The sequence below is a fragment of the Lepidochelys kempii genome, chromosome 6 (genome assembly GCF_965140265.1).
Source record: "Lepidochelys kempii isolate rLepKem1 chromosome 6, rLepKem1.hap2, whole genome shotgun sequence".
NCBI lineage: Eukaryota > Metazoa > Chordata > Testudines > Cheloniidae > Lepidochelys > Lepidochelys kempii.
The window spans coordinates 109,969,310-109,988,140 of NC_133261.1; the positions used below are offsets into that span (position 1 = coordinate 109,969,310).

At 39.5% G+C, this 18,831-nt stretch overlaps 1 protein-coding gene across 4 annotated transcripts in view; it reads left to right on the forward strand.

Annotated features, from left to right (window-relative positions):
• EML1 (EMAP like 1) overlaps positions 1–18,246 on the forward strand; it is a 200,070-nt gene extending 181,824 nt beyond the window's left edge. For all 4 annotated transcript variants that reach the window (XM_073349634.1, XM_073349633.1, XM_073349636.1 and 1 more), the window contains exons 16-22: positions 6,922–6,989; positions 9,413–9,501; positions 9,988–10,085; positions 10,208–10,295; positions 10,480–10,575; positions 15,867–15,997; positions 16,292–18,246. In XM_073349634.1, the coding sequence (XP_073205735.1) occupies positions 6,922–6,989; positions 9,413–9,501; positions 9,988–10,085; positions 10,208–10,295; positions 10,480–10,575; positions 15,867–15,997; positions 16,292–16,417 (696 nt within the window). In that variant the 3' untranslated portion in view covers positions 16,418–18,246. The remainder of the gene's footprint in view (positions 1–6,921; positions 6,990–9,412; positions 9,502–9,987; positions 10,086–10,207; positions 10,296–10,479; positions 10,576–15,866; positions 15,998–16,291) is intronic.
• Positions 18,247–18,831: the final 585 nt, after the last annotated feature.

Genomic DNA, 18,831 nt, shown 5'->3' on the forward strand with positions numbered 1-18,831 from the left:
ATTTATGAAGATATTGAATAAAACCGGCCCCAGGACCGACCCTTGGGGCACTCCACTTGATACCGGCTGCCAACTAGACATGGAGCCATTGATCACTACCCGTTGAGCCCGACAATCTAGCCAGCTTTCTACCCACCTTATAGTGCATTCATCCAGCCCATACTTCCTTAACTTGCTGACAAGAATACTATGGGAGACCGTGTCAAAAGCTTTGCTAAAGTCAAGAAACAATACATCCACTGCTTTCCCTTCATCCACAGAACCAGTAATCTCATAATAAAAGGCGATTAGATTAGTCAGGCATGACCTTCCCTTGGTGAATCCATGCTGGCTGTTCCTGATCACTTTCCTCTCATGCAAGTGCTTCAGGATTGATTCTTTGAGGACCTGCTCCATGATTTTTCCAGGGACTGAGGTGAGGCTGACTGGCCTGTAGTTCCCAGGATCCTCCTTCTTCCCTTTTTTAAAGATTGGCACTACATTAGCCTTTTTCCAGTCATCCGGGACTTCCCCGGTTCGCCACGAGTTTTCAAAGATAATGGCCAATGGCTCTGCAATCACAGCCGCCAATTCCTTCAGCACTCTCGGATGCAACTCGTCCGGCCCCATGGACTTGTGCACGTCCAGCTTTTCTAAATAGTCCCTAACCACCTCTATCTCCACAGAGGGCTGGCCATCTCTTCCCCATTTTGTGATGCCCAGCGCAGCAGTCTGGGAGCTGACCTTGTTAGTGAAAACAGAGGCAAAAAAAGCATTGAGTACATTAGCTTTTTCCACATCCTCTGTCACTAGGTTGCCTCCCTCATTCAGTAAGGGGCCCACACATTCCTTGGCTTTCTTCTTGTTGCCAACATACCTGAAGAAACCCGTCTTGTTACTCTTGACATCTCTGGCTAGCTGCAGCTCCAGGTGCGATTTGGCCCTCCTGATAACATTCCTACATGCCCGAGCAATATTTTTATACTCTTCCCTGGTCATATGTCCAACCTTCCACTTCTTGTAAGCTTCTTTTTTATGTTTAAGAACTGCTAGGATTTCACCATTAAGCCAAGCTGGTCGCCTGCCATATTTACTATTCTTTCGACTCATTGGGATGGTTTGTCCCTGTAACCTCAACAGGGATTCCTTGAAATACAGCCAGCTCTCCTGGACTCCTTTCCCCTTCAAGTTAGTCCCCCAGGGGATCCTGGCCATCCATTCCCTGAGGGAGTCGAAGTCTGCTTTCCTGAAGTCCAGGGTCCGTATCCTGCTGCTTACCTTTCTTCCCTGCGTCAGGATCCTGAACTCAACCAACTCATGGTCACTGCCTCCCAGATTCCCATCCACTTTTGCTTCCCCCACTAATTCTACCCGGTTTGTGAGCAGCAGGTCAAGAAAAGCGCCCCCCCTAGTTGGCTCCTCTAGCACTTGCGCCAGGAAATTGTCCCCTACGCTTTCCAAAAACTTCCTGGATTGTCTATGCACCGCTGTATTGCTCTCCCAGCAGATATCAGGAAAATTAAAGTCACCCATGAGAATCAGGGCATGCGATCTAGTAGCTTCCGTGAGCTGCCGGAAGAAAGCCTCATCCACCTCATCCCCCTGGTCCGGTGGTCTATAGCAGACTCCCACCACTACATCACTCTTGTTGCACACACTTCTAAACTTAATCCAGAGACACTCAGGTTTTTCTGCAGTTTCGTACCGGAGCTCTGAGCAGTCATACTGCTCCCTTACATACAGTGCTACTCCCCCACCTTTTCTGCCCTGCCTGTCCTTCCTGAACAGTTTATAACCATCCATGACAGTACTCCAGTCATGTGAGTTATCCCACCAAGTCTCTGTTATTCCGATCACGTCATAGTTCCTTGCTTTCTAGCTCCTAGTTCTTTTTAAGGCTCAGGACTGTTGTAATACATGGTCAACATCTAGTAATCCAGCAATACATTTTAGTAATTTCTAACTCTTTGGGAGACTTTAAGAGATATAGATCCTTCAGACCACCACTTCAAGCTATAACTATCACTTACTTGGCAAAAATAACTGGTCAGTATGTACCTTTGATGATTATCTGTACTGAGAAATTGATCTGTCAAAAAACTGTAACACATCAACTGGCTGGAATGAAAGACCATATGTCTGGCTCCGGTGGTTCTGGAATTGAGCCCAAAAGGGAAACACGTATTTGTATGTTGCCAGTTGTGCTGTAGTTCCATAATGTTCCTAGACTAGTACTAAACAGTATCTACTGTAGACCTTTGTTACCAGTGTGATCTGATAGGGCCCTACACATCTATCCCACCCTCCAAACAGCTGACAGCTTGAGTTTTAGAGTGGACTGTCTATAGATTCTCTGGGGTGGGGAGGGGGTAGGCAGCTGGTCTCCTTCCTCACTTTTCTCACTTTATCTGTTCCTATCCCATCCTCCTGTAATATGGAGTCACAGACTAGAAAGCAAGTGCTGAAGATCTTTTCTTATTGGCTGCTTTCCCCTTTTCATTTGTTTAACTCCTGGTATACTGGTCAGCAATCTCGATGGATTCATGTGACTAGGGAGAAAACTGAATGAGGATCTGAATAATGTACTTCACATAAGACCCTGCATAACCTAGGACTGGCTCTACTACCAATGCCATCTCCATGATGTGTTACTTTTTAGTCACTTAACAATTCTACAAATAGTTGGTCTAAAGACTCTGAGATAAATTCAGACCTGTTGTTAACAGGTTTAACTCTACTGAAGCCAAAGCAGTTATACACATGTACACCAGATCTGAATTTGGCCCTCTGACTCAACTAAATCACTTTCCTACAAATGGAGCATTTATAAATTTCTTAGAGTAAATATCCCTTCAGACATACAGTAGTGCAGGAACATGTGTGGAAGCATGAACACTGACTTCCTGGCTCTTTGTGGGAAAGGATCTGCTCCCTTTTCCTTCACAATGGAATCTATTTTTCCTCGACTGATGAGGAAAAACTAACAGAAGAGGCATTGCTGCTTGATAAGTTCCTATTTCATAAGCAATAATTTTTCATTAGTTCAGAAAAATGGCTTTTGTCTCTAGGTGGCTGCTGCAGAATGGCTTTGTTTTTCTGATTTTTTTTTTTTACAGTAGTATACCTTGTAAGAGATGCTACAGATGCATCCTTCTCACACTCATAAATTGTGTGGTTTTAGTTTGGTCTTCAAAAAGTCAATTTTATTACTACATGCAACTTCTCAGAGACATTGCCTGGAGACATGAAGACTTGGTTGAACAGGTGTTTTCACTTGTTGTTTCAAGGTAGCAGTTCAGTACCCAGATAGTCCCTTCATAAAGTATATGTACATTGCTGATCATGTCTGCAGTGAGGTTCTGGCCTATCCAATACTGTGATGCCAGTTTCCGGGCATGTCTTTCCCTTTGTCTAGGGTACCAGGTGCTTCACCGTGACATATTTATTTTCTTTCAAATGTTTTCTATACAACATATTAAATAATATTACTTGAATTTTGCAGATTTTCATAATGTATTGGAACTCTTCATTATACAATTGTGCATGATAACATTTGTGTATCTTTCTAGACTACATAACACAGTTTAAGCTAATGAGAGTATTGACAAACATCATTTTGCATATGTTGGATCTGGTCTGATGACATGAAGAGTGTTTATTACAGCTGTGGTATGCCTCAGTTTAAAGAACATTTAACACTGAAATCTCAGCCACAGCACATCACACAGGATCCCATTCAAGTAACATACACTTGCTGAGTCACATTCACTTGGTGGAAGTTAGAATTTAGTCTGACCAAGGTCATAAGTTTTCAGATTCTCAAACCTAAATTTATGTTGGCAGGGGAAGCTTCCGCCTTGATTGGAGAGACCATATCAGCTGTTTTTACACTTGTGAGAACTAGGACACTGCAGAAAGTTTACAGTTCAGTGCCTGGGAGATAAAGACAAATTGGCCTGTACTAGATAAGCTTAGAAACAAGCCATTTAAAAAGGAGAGTGGCAGTCCAGATTTTAAAAATCAAAAGCTAATCATTGTGAGAGATAGGATGGAGACCTTCTAGGTATGACAGTGGCATTACATGTTCCCTACCTTTCTGATTATTGTACTGTTTAATGTACTTGTCATGGAAAGAGAATTTCCAAAGATTTAAAATAAGCTTCTCTGGAGGTGGCCCTTGGAGTGGCCAAATCAAAATGACAGATACAGTACAGTTATTCTTGAGAGAGACAAAATTCTTATTGCTCACATGAAATTGTGTTGGGTTGTAACCTAGAGGCAAAAAATTAATCAATATACTTTAGGTAAAAACTTACTTACTGTGATAACGTATTTTTAAAAAGTCACGACCAATTACAAATCAAACTACCAAAACAGAGGATCCTGGAAAACCTGTTCTAAGGAAATATATGCTACAACTGGCACCTAAGCCTTTGATTTTGCATTTTGAAGAAGAATAAACTTCGGAAACAAGCTTCCTGTTGTAGTGGAGTGTGCAGGAATGTGAAGAAATAGATTTTAGTAGTCCCTTAAGAGAAGTTAAAGTTGATTTGTACTATGACCTGGGCTATTAAGATATTAACATATACCCCTCTCTGGTCTTATCAGACTTCAAACCAGACTTAAATTGATATAGAAATGGCACATAGTAATAATTTAAAAACTCTTTACATTGTGGTATAACACTAGTTAGACTTGTATACGTATAATGAAGTGGAGAGTGGATCCATGAGGTCTCTCTACATATGTATTTTTAATGTATGTCAGCATTGTATCAGTAAGTCACTGCATGTATTCAGTTGAATATATTGATGTGTGCCTCATACCTCACTCTGTGTGCCTCATACCTCACTCTGTTGAGTATAAAAATATACTTGTATTTTTTATATATATATCAGTAAAAGGTTGGTGATTACTGTTAGTATATTTGAGCTGCTTGTTCTTGTTTTGAGAAAAAGATCAAATGAGAATATTAAATAGGTCTAACGTGGTGAAATGACTTAAAATTTTACTTAATATCCTTTTTTAGGACCCATTTTGAGAAAGGGGGCATTTAGAAGTCATTGTATTGATGGCGAAGGACAATAGAATATTATAACGTACCACCATAATAATCTATTGAGTAGTCTGTTAGCAAGATGAAGTTCTTCCTCAGAGCTCTCTGAAGCGCAGCAAGTTCCACTAGCTAGCAAACCAGGTCCTTAACCTTCTAACCTTGTTCTGAAAAGAGACGAGTGAGGATCAATCCATGGTACAGCTTAGTTTATTTTTTGCTCTCATCTCAAAAGTAGGATTAAGGGTTTGGCTAATTATGAGTAAATGCTAGAATTAATTTAATAGTCAGACAGTCCTTTGAGGGTATAAAGCACTAAATAAATAAGTATTATTTTTCTTATTACTGGGGAGATGAAAATCCATGCTAGTCATTTTGATTTTTGAGAGAGAGGTACATTTTAACTATAACAGCAACTTAGTCTATTGAAATCAAGAACTCATAAAAATAAATCCATCTAGCCAAATTTTTATAAAGATAAGGCAATCATCCCAATACTCTTTGCTTGATTAAAGCAGAATTTCAGCTTCTTACCTGGAGTGGATAAATCTTTCATTTGATACTATTGCCTGTTTGTGTTAGAAAGAACTATATAACAATGACTGTCTTAATACTCTTGTTACTATGGTTCACCAGCAGTGTGTTGTTGAGATTAAAATCTTTATTTAAACTCATGTTTTTTGTAAGGGAGAATTTAATACCACAGAATTTGCTCATTTGTTTGGGTCATAGGAACCTTGAAAAATTGAGCACACTTGGGCTACTATAATGATTTGACTACATAAATATAGAAACAACAGATATTAGCTACTAATATCCATATGATTTTGTTTGTAAGTTGCAAAAACATAGGTCTCTCTGCCTCTTAAAAGTAAAGAGAATCTCTTTAGAACCAGCCACCACAGGCAAGGCAATTACAAACTGATAAACCTGTTAGCAGGTCTGCCATACTCACTCCAGTATGAGCAATGACTAGAATATAAAAATATGAATAAATTATTTGGGTTTTTTGAGGTACTATTATTTTATTCCCTGTTTAGCTCTTTCATATACATGTTAATTTTGACATGATATGACAAAAATCTGCCAAAACATTTAACCACTATATGCTTCAGTTTTCTTCTCTAATCTGTAGAATTCTACAGCTCATTCTTTGTAGATTGTGACATAAAGCTAGTAAGCCACTACTTACTTTTCATATTTTTCAGATATTATAATGGCAGGTGAAACATTGTGGTTCTCCAGATACATAATAACAACATAGTATCAAATATGCTTAAACATTTATGCAAATGAAAACGTTGTAATATCAGACATCAAAGTGAGAGACCCAGGTTCATTATTTAACTCAAACTTCCACTGACTTGTAACTGGCAGGGTATTGCAAAGATACCTTCTGCGTTGTTAGAGGTAAAGTCAGGACTTGCCACTGCAGCACTCCATGCCATGTGATATATGCAGCAGTAAAATAAACTGCTTGCTCAACCCTCAGGTAGTAAACAACTACCATCTACTGATTAGACATTTATATAACTAAATTAGAACTGGGTGGATAATTTATTAAGTTAATTTTACCTCTTTCCCCTTTGGGGATTTGTCGAGAAGCAACTTTTTCTCAATTTTTTTTATCTGAAATTATTTGCCAAATAGATCTTAGGTTAGACTGTGCACAAAGGAAAACAGTGTGGAATTGAATATAGGAAACACTGCATTAGGTAATTTTTAGCGGATTTCCAAATGTACTAGTTTTTTCCTCAAATATAAAAAGAGGAGTTTACTCTACACAAAGACTGCGGGGGCTTAGTTTGTTACTGAGTAAGCAATTTTAATTGTGTTTTTACTATTACTGTCTCTTGCTATAAATGTATACTTCCTTTGAAATCTTATAGGATCCAGCACAGTCTTCTGGTTTTCATCCTTCAGGGTCTGTTGTTGCAATAGGAACACTAACTGGAAGGTAAGAAGAACAAAAGCGCGGGTATCCATCAACAGTGGGTATCTGTCCATCTCACCAAATCAAAGTTGATATTCTTGTTTCTCCAACGAATCGTACCAAATTCTGCGCTCTGATGCCTATGCTCACCTCCTGTTGAATTCAACAGGAGCTGAAGGTATTGTTGGTGGTGTTTATTATTATTGTATTGCTATAGTGCCTAACAACCTTAGTCCAGCACCCCATTGTGTTTGACACTATACACATACAGATCAAGAAAGCCTATCTCTGCCCCAAAGAGCTTACAGTCTAAGCGTAAGACATGAGGCAGCTGATGGATGCAGTCAGACGGATGGGGGAGAACAAGGAAACAATGAGGCAGCACTGGTAGGCATGAAAAGCGGTGGTGGCAGTGCACCAGCCGCCTAACCATTCTCAGGAGTTGTTGTTGTTGTTGTTTGTTGTTAGCATAACAGCTAATGAGAGTTTGCAGGAGGGTTCTGAAGGATGATAATGAGGTAGCTCTGTGGATGTATATGGGGAGCTCTTCCCCTCAGATGTGAGGGACAGCACAGGAGAAGACAAAAGGTGTTTGCTTGAAAATTTAACATGCTGTTTTATTATTTTTACCATAGTAATGTCCAGAGCCCCCAACCAAATTTTGGTGCAGGCCGCATTGTGCTAGGCACTGGACAAGCACATAGATAGTAAAGAGACAGTGTCTGCCAGGAGAGCTTAAAACTTAAATAGACGAGACAGGTGAGGGAGAAAAGAAGTATTACCCCCATTGTATATAGGGAACTGTGACGCAAAATCGCATAGGGAATCAGTGGCGGAGCCTTGATATGAACCCAGAACTCTGAAGTGCCTTAAGTACAAAACCCTCCTTTCCTTCAAGGGTACCTGAGGGCAGAATTTTGCTCCTAATATTTAAAATATTTGCACTTCATTCTAAAATACTTTTTATTTGATGACACGTGGTTTTAGTAAGTATTGAAGCAAAATTTATTTGGTTCTATGTTTCCCTTAATACAGGGGTGGGCAAACTTTTTGGGCTGAGGGCCACATCTGGGTGGGGAAATTGTATGCAGGGCCGGGGCAGCGGGTTGGGGTGCAGGAGGCAGTGCAGGGTGTGGGAGGGGGTGCAGTGTGCAGGAACGGGCTCAGGGCAAGGGATTGGGACAGAGGAGAGGTGCGGGGTATATGAGGGGGCTCAGGGAAGGGGCTTGGGGTGCAGGAGGGGTGCGGACTTCAGGAGGGAGCTCAAGGCAGGGAGTTGGGGTGCAGCAGGGGTGCAGGGTGCAGCAGGGGCCTTAGGGCAGGGAGTTGGGGGGTGAGGTGCAGGAGGGGTTCAGGCTCCAGCCCGGCGCTGCTTACCTAAAGTGGCTCCAGAGTGGCAGGCTGCATGCCCGCCCTGGCCCCACGTGGCGCCGCTCTGGGAAGTGGCCGGAACCAAGTCCCTGCACAGCCCCTGGGGTGGGGGGGAGGTACAGGGCTCCACGTGCTGCCCTTGCCATGCCTCCAGGTACCTTCCCTGAAGCTCCCATTGGCCGCGGTTCCCCTTTCCCAGCCAATGGGAGCTGCAGGGGGCGGTGCCTGGAGGCGAGGGCAATGCACAGAGCCCTCTTTTCCTCCCCAGCCCCGCCACAGGGACGTGGTGCCGGCCACTTCTGAGAGCAGCACGGGGCCTGCGGCACCACAGGGGGCAATCCCGCAGGCCGGTTCCAAAGACCTGATGGGCCGGATTCGGCCCGCGGGCCGTAGTTTGCCCACCCCTGCCTTAATATCTAAATAAAAGTGAGATGTTTTGGGAGCAGTCTTTATTTTTGATACTTAATAAACTGAAATCAGCATTGAAATGCAGATTTTCAAAGTGAAATAGTTGTAAGTATTTGTAGAAACATGTCCAGAGAACAATGTATAACAAAGCCCCAATCCACCTCATAGGAGATTTATTATGATCTAATTTTTATTTATTTAATATATAGTGGTCCTGATTCTCAGTAACACTAAGCCACCTTTACACTTTTCTGGCCTTTAAAGTAGATATAAATGTAATTAAATTACATTTAATTAAATTAAATGTCCAAATACTGTAAAAGGGCCTTAAAGAATGTGGTCCAAGATACACAAGATACACGAAAGTATACATCAATCATACTTGCATATAACCAGTGACAATTTGTAAAATGATAATAAAATCTGAATGTAGACATCTGCCTCAATAGTTGATTGATATTCTGTTTATCTACTGTTGAAAATGTTACTTTCAGTTGTTTTCAGTTGGCTACAAATAACGCAGAAAATGTCCCCTTCCTATTCTTTTCCTTTTAGTGCAAAACATATGGAAGACTGTTCATTTGACATAATGAACAGTTGATTAAAACTACTGTAGATTTGCATTCCTTACTGAGCAATTTATTGGCCTTTTTCTGTGTTTACAACAGGTGGTTTGTGTTTGACACAGAAACAAAAGATTTGGTCACTGTACACACAGATGGAAATGAACAGCTGTCTGTAATGCGTTATTCACCAGGTTTGACACACTCTACTTACTTGTTAAAAAAAGAAGTGATTGTATGCAATATAGGGTTCATTTTTAAAATTCCTCACATCTATTTAAATTGGGTATAGATACATAAGTTGAAATCCAGCCTCCCGAGTCGATGGAGCCAGGATTTTACCCAGAGGCTTTAACTCTAATTTCCTGTTGTTTGCCCCTTCAGATCTTGGTGTTTAGAAGAAATCGGCTCTCCCACTTAGATGTGCATGTAGTACCATGTTCAGGGTGGCTTTTTTCTCAGTTTCCTTATGAGAGCTAACTTCAATATTTGCTATATAAAGCTGCTGTTTTATTTGCCGTGAATCGTATTCCATCAAACAAGGAGAAGAAGAAAATTGCTTTTTTTAAATTTATTAATAGAAGTTTTATGAACAATGACCATTGTCCATGACACACTAGAACTTCATAGATTAGTTTAATTCTTTATTGTGGGTATAATTATAATTCACTTTTTTATAGATGGAAACTTCTTGGCGATAGGTTCCCATGACAACTGTATCTATATATATGGTGTTAATGAAAATGGGAGAAAATATAGTAGAATTGGCAAATGCTCAGTAAGTGACCTCCTTACTATTTATTCACGAATAACAAATAAGCATGTATACTTTATAGTACATATTGATATACTGGGATATGCTATGTTACTGGAATTAATACAATACACTTCTCTTCATAGGGTCATTCCAGCTTCATTACTCACTTGGACTGGTCTGTTAATTCACAGTACCTTGTGTCCAATTCAGGGGACTATGAAATCTTATACTGTGAGTAACAATGGTTTTCTGTGCTTTGTGCAGAGTTGATTGTACGATAGCTAATGAATTTTTAATTGATCATATAATCACTAGGCTGGAACATATATTTTAATTAGTTGCTACTTTTTAGCTTAAATCAACTCCCATGCAGCTTAAAAACTGAAAATGTCATCATTTGTTTCTCTTTCTGTAGGGATCCCCTCTACTTGTAAACAAGTAGTGAGTGTTGAGGCAACTAGAGATATAGAATGGGTTACTTACACCTGTACTTTAGGATTCCATGTTTTTGGTAAGTTGTTTTTTTCTCCCTCTCACAAAGTTATGATTCTTTGCTTTTCCAATTAGCTAACATTCAGACTGTCATCTTTATTTGAAACATTACTATTCAGATTTCAAAGTGCAAATATAAAACTTCTGTTGCACAATTTTTATCACCATCCGTCCTCCTATTTTGATCCAGGAGACCTCTGATTTAATATTCTTGGTAGCTTTAGATACAATTATTAATTTGCAACACAAGTGAAAACCAATCACAAGCTACCTGCTATGACAAATTACAATTGTTTTTAGAAGCCATGTTTTACAATTAGAGAATTTTCATTTATGTATTTGTATTCCTACAGCACCAAAGACCCCATTCAGGATCAAGTTCCATTGAGTTAAGTGCTGTATAAACAGTGTACAATCCAGTCCCATTGTACATGGTTCTTTACAAACAGTGACAGTCCCTGCCCCAAAGAGCTGATAGTGTAAATTGAGACATTCATAAGAAGTGAGTGAAATGAACAAAAAGAGAAAGGAAAAGGAGGACAAATTCAACAAAAATAAGGTGTTCCAGTTCCAGACGGTTTTGGCTTGTTTCATTGATTTGGGGGTTGTAATTTTTTTTTTTTACATATAAACAAAATAAACCCCTATGATCAACCATCATTGGTGGTTGACTGCTTTTTTGTAGGCCTCAAAGAACAGGTTTGTTTTGAGGAGGGATTTGAAGGAGAAGAAGGTACTTGCCTCACAGATTAATTCAGGGAGGGCATTCTGCATGTAAGGGGCAGCGTGGAAGAAGTCATTGAGACGGTTGTTGGAGAATTCGATAAATCAGGACAGTTATCATTGGAGCTGAGGAAGTGGTAGAATAACACAATAAGAGATAAGTGTGTACAAACAGGAGGGGTAAAGTTGTGAAGGGTCTTAAAAGGTGAGGACAAGATACTGAACTTGGTATGATGAAACAGGAAACCAGTGCAAAGATTTAAAAAAAAAATGATGTGATCAGAGCAACAGGCAAGAAAGATTATGCTAGCAGCCAAGTTTTGAATGGAACAGAGTGGGTAACATGCTGGAGAGAGACCCAGAAAAGGGAAGAGATTGCAGCCAAGAGCCTGAACTAGAGTTTTAGAACAGTGACAGAAAGAAAATGTTGAATTTTGGAAACATCATGGAAGAAGTGGCTAGATTTGGATATGCATTTGACATGCAGGTCTAGAGAGAAGACCGAGTCAAAGATGACTGGCTGTGTATTATTCTGAGATGACAAAATTATTCGCTCTGCATGGACAGCCACCACATATATTTCAGCTTCTTAGGGCTAAGGTTTGAGAGTCCCTGACACTGTTAGGGTATGTCTACACTACGAAATTACTCCGATTTTACAGAAGTTGATTTTTGGGAACAGATTGTATAAAGTCGAGTGCATGTGTCCACACTAAGCACATTAATTCGGCGGTGTGCATGGCAAGCGTCGACATTCCGAGCGGTGCACTGTGGGTAGCTATCCAAAATGGGGCCAAAAATTTGTCGCAGGTTATGGGTAAATGTCATCAGTCAACCCTCCCTCTGTGAAAGCAACGGCAGACAATCATTTCACGCCCTTTTCCCTGGATTGCCCAAGCAGACGCCATAGCACGGCAAGCATGGAGCCCGTTCAGCTCACCGCAGCTGTTATGACCATTGTAAACACCTTGTGCATTATCATGCACTTTATGCAGAACCAGAACCTGAAAAACCAGGCAAGGAAGCAATGGCAGCGCGGTGACAAGAGTGATGAGGACATGGACACAGATTTCTCTAAAACCGCGGTCCCCGGCAATTTGGAGATCCTGGTGTTAATGGGGCAGGCTTATGCCATGGAATGCCAATTCTGGGCCCGGGAAACAAGCACAGACTGGTGGGACCGCATAGTGTTGCAGGTTTTGGATGATTCCCAGTGGCTCCGAAACTTTCGCATGCGTAAGGGCACTTTCATGGAACTTTGTGACTTGCATTCCCCTGCCCTGAAGCGCAAGAATACCAAGATGAGAGCAGCCCTCACAGTTGAGAAGCAAGTGGTAATAGCCCTGGGGAAGTTTGCAACGCCAGACAGCTACCAGTCAGTCGGTAATCAATTTGGAGTGGGCAAAGCTACTGTGGAGGTTGCTGTGATGCAAGTAGCCAACACAATCATTGAGCTGCTGCTATCAAAGATAGTGACTCTGGGAAATGTGCAGGTCATACTAGATGGCTTTGCTGCAATGAGATTGCTTAACTGTGGTTGGGCTATAGACGGAACGCATATCCCTATCTTGGGACCGGACCACCAGGGCAGCCAGTACATAAGCCACAAAGGGTACTTTTCAATGGTGCTGCAAGCACTGGTGGATCACAAGGGACATTTCACCAACATCAACTTGGGATGGCCAGGAACGGTTCATGACACTCGCGTCTTCAGGAACTCTGGTCTGTTTAAAAGGTTGCAGGAAGGGATTTACTTCCCAGACCAGAAAATAACTGCTGGGAATGTTGAAATGCCTGTAGTTATCCTTGGGGACCCAGCTTACCCCTTCATGCCCTAGCTCATGAAGCCGTACACAGGCACCCTGGACCATAGTAAGGAGCTGTTCAACTATAGGCTGAGCAAGTGCAGAATGGTGGAAGAATGTGCATTTGGATGTTTAAAGGGTCGCTGGCACAGTTTACTGACTTGCTCAGACCTCAGCAAAACCAGTATTCCCATTGTTATTGCTGCTTGCTGTGTGCCCCACGATCTCTGTGAGAGTAAGGGGGAGACGTTTATGGCGGGGTAGGAGGTTGAGGCAAATTGCCCGGCTGCTGAATACGCGCAGCCAGACACCAGGGCGATTAGAAGAGCACAGCAGGAAGTGCTGTGCATCAGAGAAGCTTTGAAAACCAGTTTCATGACTGACCAGTGTACCGTGTGACACTTCTGTTTGTTTCTCCTTGATGAAAACACGCCCCCTTGGTTGACTCTAATTCCCTGTAAGCCACCCACCCTCCCTGCTTCGATCACAGCTTGCTTGCAAAGGAAATAAAGTCACTATCATTTAAAAACAATGTATTCTTTATTAATTGATTATAAAAATAGGGAGATAACTCACAAGGTATGCCACGTGGGGTGTGCGAGGAAGGTAAGAGGGAAGGAAAAGGCCACTTCAAAACTTGTTGAATGACAGCCTTTTGTTGCTTGGGCTGTCCACTGGGGTGGAATGGTTGGGTGCCCGGAGCCTCCCCCCACCACGTTTTTGGGCATCTGGGTGAGGAGGCTATTGGGAGGAGGGAGGGCAGTTAAACAGCGGCGATTTTAAGAGACCTTTATGTCGACCGAAATGGCTTCGTTATGTGGATGGGTGCAGGGTTAATTCAGTTTAACGCTGCTAAATTCGACATAAACCCGTAGTGTAGACCAGGCCTTAGTGTTTTAGGTCCAGATTTTTAAAGCTATTTAGGTGTTGCTGCGCTCAGCATTGCAACAGCTAACTGATTTAGGAGCCTCAACTGTTGATGAAATGTAGGCTAAGTGCCTAAATCCTTTTTGAAAATGAGATTGAGGCTCCTATATCAGTTAGGTGTTACGATGCTGAGTGCAACAATGGCTAAATAGCTTTAAAAATCTGAGCCTTGGTGCTTAGCTTCAAAGGCTCGTATATTCCGAAATGATGCATATTTTAAAATGAGGATTCTCTAAGTAATATTTGTATATATCAGCTTTGTAGAAATCATCTGCTGCCTTTTTCATGTATCTCAACAAATGATAACTGTGTTCCCCCCCACCCCCCACTTAACTCCATTGGTTTCCAGTTCACTTCAGGATTTGATTCAAAACTGCCATCTATGGTTTTTATACTATAGTTCCTCCATTAACTCTATCCAGCCTGTCTTACAGACTCTCCTCCCCTTAGCTAGCTCTCTATCTTAATATAGTTTTGACTCTGTTGGTGCAAAAGCTTTCTCTCTGTCAGTACTAGCATCTAGAACAGCTTTTCTATACTTCTTAACTTAATTTCTTTAACCTCGGTCATAATTTTATCCCAGAAGAAAGTACATTTGTTTTTCCTTTGCATATGTCTCTTTATTTATTTTTTACATCGTGATCATGCAAAGGGATATTCCTGTACAGAGTCTCATTGAAGTCAATTGAATTTGGGGGATCAGTATTTTCCTTTGTTATTATATTGTTTACATTAATCCTTTCAACTGTTCTGGGAGAGTTTGTGTAAAAGATGCTATACAGAATAAAATGTATATCAGTGATTAAAAACATGAAACCACTTCCTTTCCGTATATCTGAAGTCATTGCAGATTTATAAGTGGGGGGGGGGGAAGGAATTGCTCTTAAACACTGAATGTCATAATAATTTAATGCTCAACAAAACAAAAAACCACCCCTGACTACAACATTGGACTCTCTCAAATGATTAAGCAACCTCTGTGCTGAGTAGGGGAGTAGATCAAATCTAAAGTACAAAAAAACATTAAAAAACTTAAGCAGCAAATAGCTATACACAATGCTGTATAAAAAGAAAATTTAATTTTCCATAACCTGTTTTATTATATTTTTACAGCACACAAAAGCATGCAAGTGTTTTACAGACCAAACACAAAAACCTTATCCTTCCCCTGAAGAACTTACAATCTAATTTTAGAGGTGACATAATATGTGAGACCAACAAGCAATAGGGGACTGGGATGAGGAAGAAGGGTTATCGTAACAAAAGCATGTGATAATTCAGTTATAACAAGCTCAAATCTTCTTGATCGTTCATTAGTCACTTTATTATTATTTTTAATGGTATAATTCTTGTAAACACCACAGGTGGGGTTTTAGGATGAATTTGAGTGAGGAGAACCTGGTGGCTGTACCTTTTTAAAAAGCCTCCTATCTGTGAACTATATAAGAAGTCATTCATTATCTGTAAATTGTGGAGAAGGGAAGGGGAAAAGCAGTAGTTTAAAATTGTACCTCCTGTTGTTGTCTCTTATGTATACATATATTATGATATAATACCTGAAGGCTCACAGCTGAGGCCCCAGTTCAGCAAAACACTGCTTACATCCTCCTTGTTCAGCACAGGACTAATGCATGTGCTTCATTGCCATTCAGATTTTGGGTCTTATGCGCATGTTTAAAGTTAAGTATTTGGTCTTCCGAGTCAGAGCCTGAATCACTAGTAATTTTGAGGGATTTGGAGGTTGGTTGATTTTAAACAGGTGGCCTCTTCATGAATGTCATAACAAAAAATTTAGCTAACATTTCTGTTCTGTATGTGTAGCAGAAATATTAAATTAGTCACTACATGTTTTCAGGTGTATGGCCAGAAGGTTCAGATGGAACAGACATCAATGCTGTCTGTCGATCACATGAGAGAAAACTGCTATCAACAGGGGATGATTTTGGCAAAGTACATCTCTTCTCTTATCCGTGTTCACAATTTAGGGTAAGATATTTACTTTAATAGAGTACAATCTTGCAAACCTTTACAAACATGGGAAATTTTGTTCCTCTGCTGTCAAAAAACCCAACGTTAAATCAACGGGACTACTTATATGTGTAAGTGTGGATTGGCACTTTAATATAGAAGTCTGAATTTTAAAATAATCTGACTTCATTGATAGAAATAAGGTGACAATTTTATTTAATTGTAGTTTGAATGCTATACATAATTAAATATTTGTTACAGTAATGTTATTATTTATCTGCAGTAATAACATCCTGTATTGATATTTTCCAGGCTCCAAGCCATGTGTATGGTGGACATAGTAGTCATGTAACTAATGTAGATTTTCTGTGTGAAGACACCCATCTCATCTCCACAGGTGGAAAAGATACAAGTATTATGCAGTGGCGAGTCATTTAGAGGAAACATCAGTGTGAACACACACAGTCATGAGATGACCATGCACAGAAGTTCTGTACAAACTGTATACTTAAAACTTAAACAGTACATTTGCAGTTTAGCCTGGTCACTGTGATTCTGTTTAAAAATTCTTACAGACCTCAGGAAAATTAAGCCCTGTGCTGGTTATCTTACTCAGTTTAGTGATTCATTAGGTATCACTCCTAAAGAATGAGCTATATTTTTCTTTTGTTGTACAATATATGCAGCAGTACAAGTTTAATATAAAAAAATGTGGCTTGAAAGTTTTCAATACAGTGATATCAGCGGAACTGGTGACTATCTTAACTGTTTTCTACAAACTCTACTAAAATGGTCACAAAAATGCCTTTCAGAATACTGTATATACATGCTTAATTGTCTCACTGTCTACACTTTGTACTGTATATCTACCTATTTAGAAAAATCTATGGCAACATTGAGGTTTCTGATGGATGGTGATGAATTCATACTAAAGGAATAACCCAAGCTAGAAGACACAGAATAATTAACATGTTACATATGAAAATGTGAATGTTAGAATTCAGTAATTTGCATTTTCTTGAGAATAACAAATCTTTAAATTCCACCACTGAGGAACTGCATTCTCTTTCAAATCAGCAGGTTATACTCCAGTTTAACTTGAATATCTCAAAAGGGTTTAAAGATGTTTATCTAGTTCAGGTATTCAGTGTAAGCTTAAATTAAAAAAATCTTTTTGACTTGTACATGAACAACTGCTTATCAAAAACAAAAAGCAAAACTTGACCACATCCCCACTATTGGTTAATATATTTAACTAATATGTATATTAATCAGCATGATGCTATATTGTACATGTATAAGATTTTAGCAGTTCATTATAAATGGTAAGGCAATCTAGGCTTTACTTTTTTATGCTTATGGATATTGTATATTTGTATTTTAAGACCAAGTAGACCAAGTCTAAAGATATCTTTTAATATGTACCATAAACCTGCAGAGGGAAAAGGAAGCATTGGAAGCCTACATGAAATATTAATGTGTAACTTCTGGCCCCTGTGTTTTGTGCATGGATGGATATTTATAGTATGACATAAGATTGTGTTTTGCAATGAAGTAATAGTGGAGGTGGTATAAAATGGTTAAGAAGGCCTTATCAATTTTGATTGTGAAACAGATTGAAATTTATTGTTTACCTTGAGGAATGTATCTAAAGAATTTAAAAGAGCAGAATAATAAGCAGACTCTGAAAAGTTAATATTAAAGTTTTGCTTGTAATGGACAGTAAACATTTTAATTCTCTGAACTCTAAAACACTGGTTGTTTGTTTAGAGTGGTTAAATGAAATGGAATCAATGAATTTTGAAACCTTTTTTATTACATTGCCGCCTGCTATACTGAAAGTGCAGGACAATAATAAATCATGTATTAAAGTGCTTTGTTTTGATGTATCCTTCCTGTGCAATTTAACATAAATTCATTTCTATATTAAAGCTTTACTGTGATCTGCTTTCACTTAATGGGATACATTTTTAAATTCCAAACCAGATGTGAAAAGATTGTTGGGGAATGAAATCTGAGTTTTTGTATATGTAATTATTTGCATACCTATAGACGATGCTTTTGAAGATTTGACCAATACTGTGTTCATATAGGGTGAAAGTCAAGAGGACCAGGATTTCAACCTACAAGTTTATTTATTGATTCTAACTGCTTAATACAACAAAACATTTCAAAGTTCTGCTGTTCATTTCTGTACTTTCCTTATATTGTGGAAGAGAGATGTTTTTCATACAGTAAATTATGAATTTAAAGATATGAACTTAAAAGGAATATCATCCCACAGTGGGGAAGATGGTCTTTATATGCAAACTTTACAGATGATCCATATACATGCTTAAGTTCTGTACTCTAATTATTATCACTACTTTCCTCCAAATTGATGAAGAGGTATATTCAGCTTGTTTTCTGGGGCCACAAAATTTCCAAACTGTTTGTTTTAACCAAACCTAGCAACTAAACTCCATATGTCTGAAACTTCTCAGATGACAACATATTAAATCTCAAAATCATACCTGTTTTAGAATACTGTTTTCCAAAACTCTATGAATAAAGAAATGACAAAGATAAGTTGGCAAATATCCACTGCTTTCAGGAATATGTCTTTTTTTTCCTGTTTGCTTCTGATTATAAAAACAAAAGAAAAAATAAGCCAGAACTTTAAAACATAGCCTATTTTTAAATGAATATTTTGCTTGGCTTCATTTTCCCCTCCAGTTCGTTTTTACATATTCTTATTTGTAAAGCTTCTTTTCTCCTTTCCAGCTGGTGCTAGCAAGTATCTGTCAGAATGAGAAACATCTCATCCTGTTTGGAGGACTTGACTTGTTTATACTGCTGCTAGGAAAAGACAC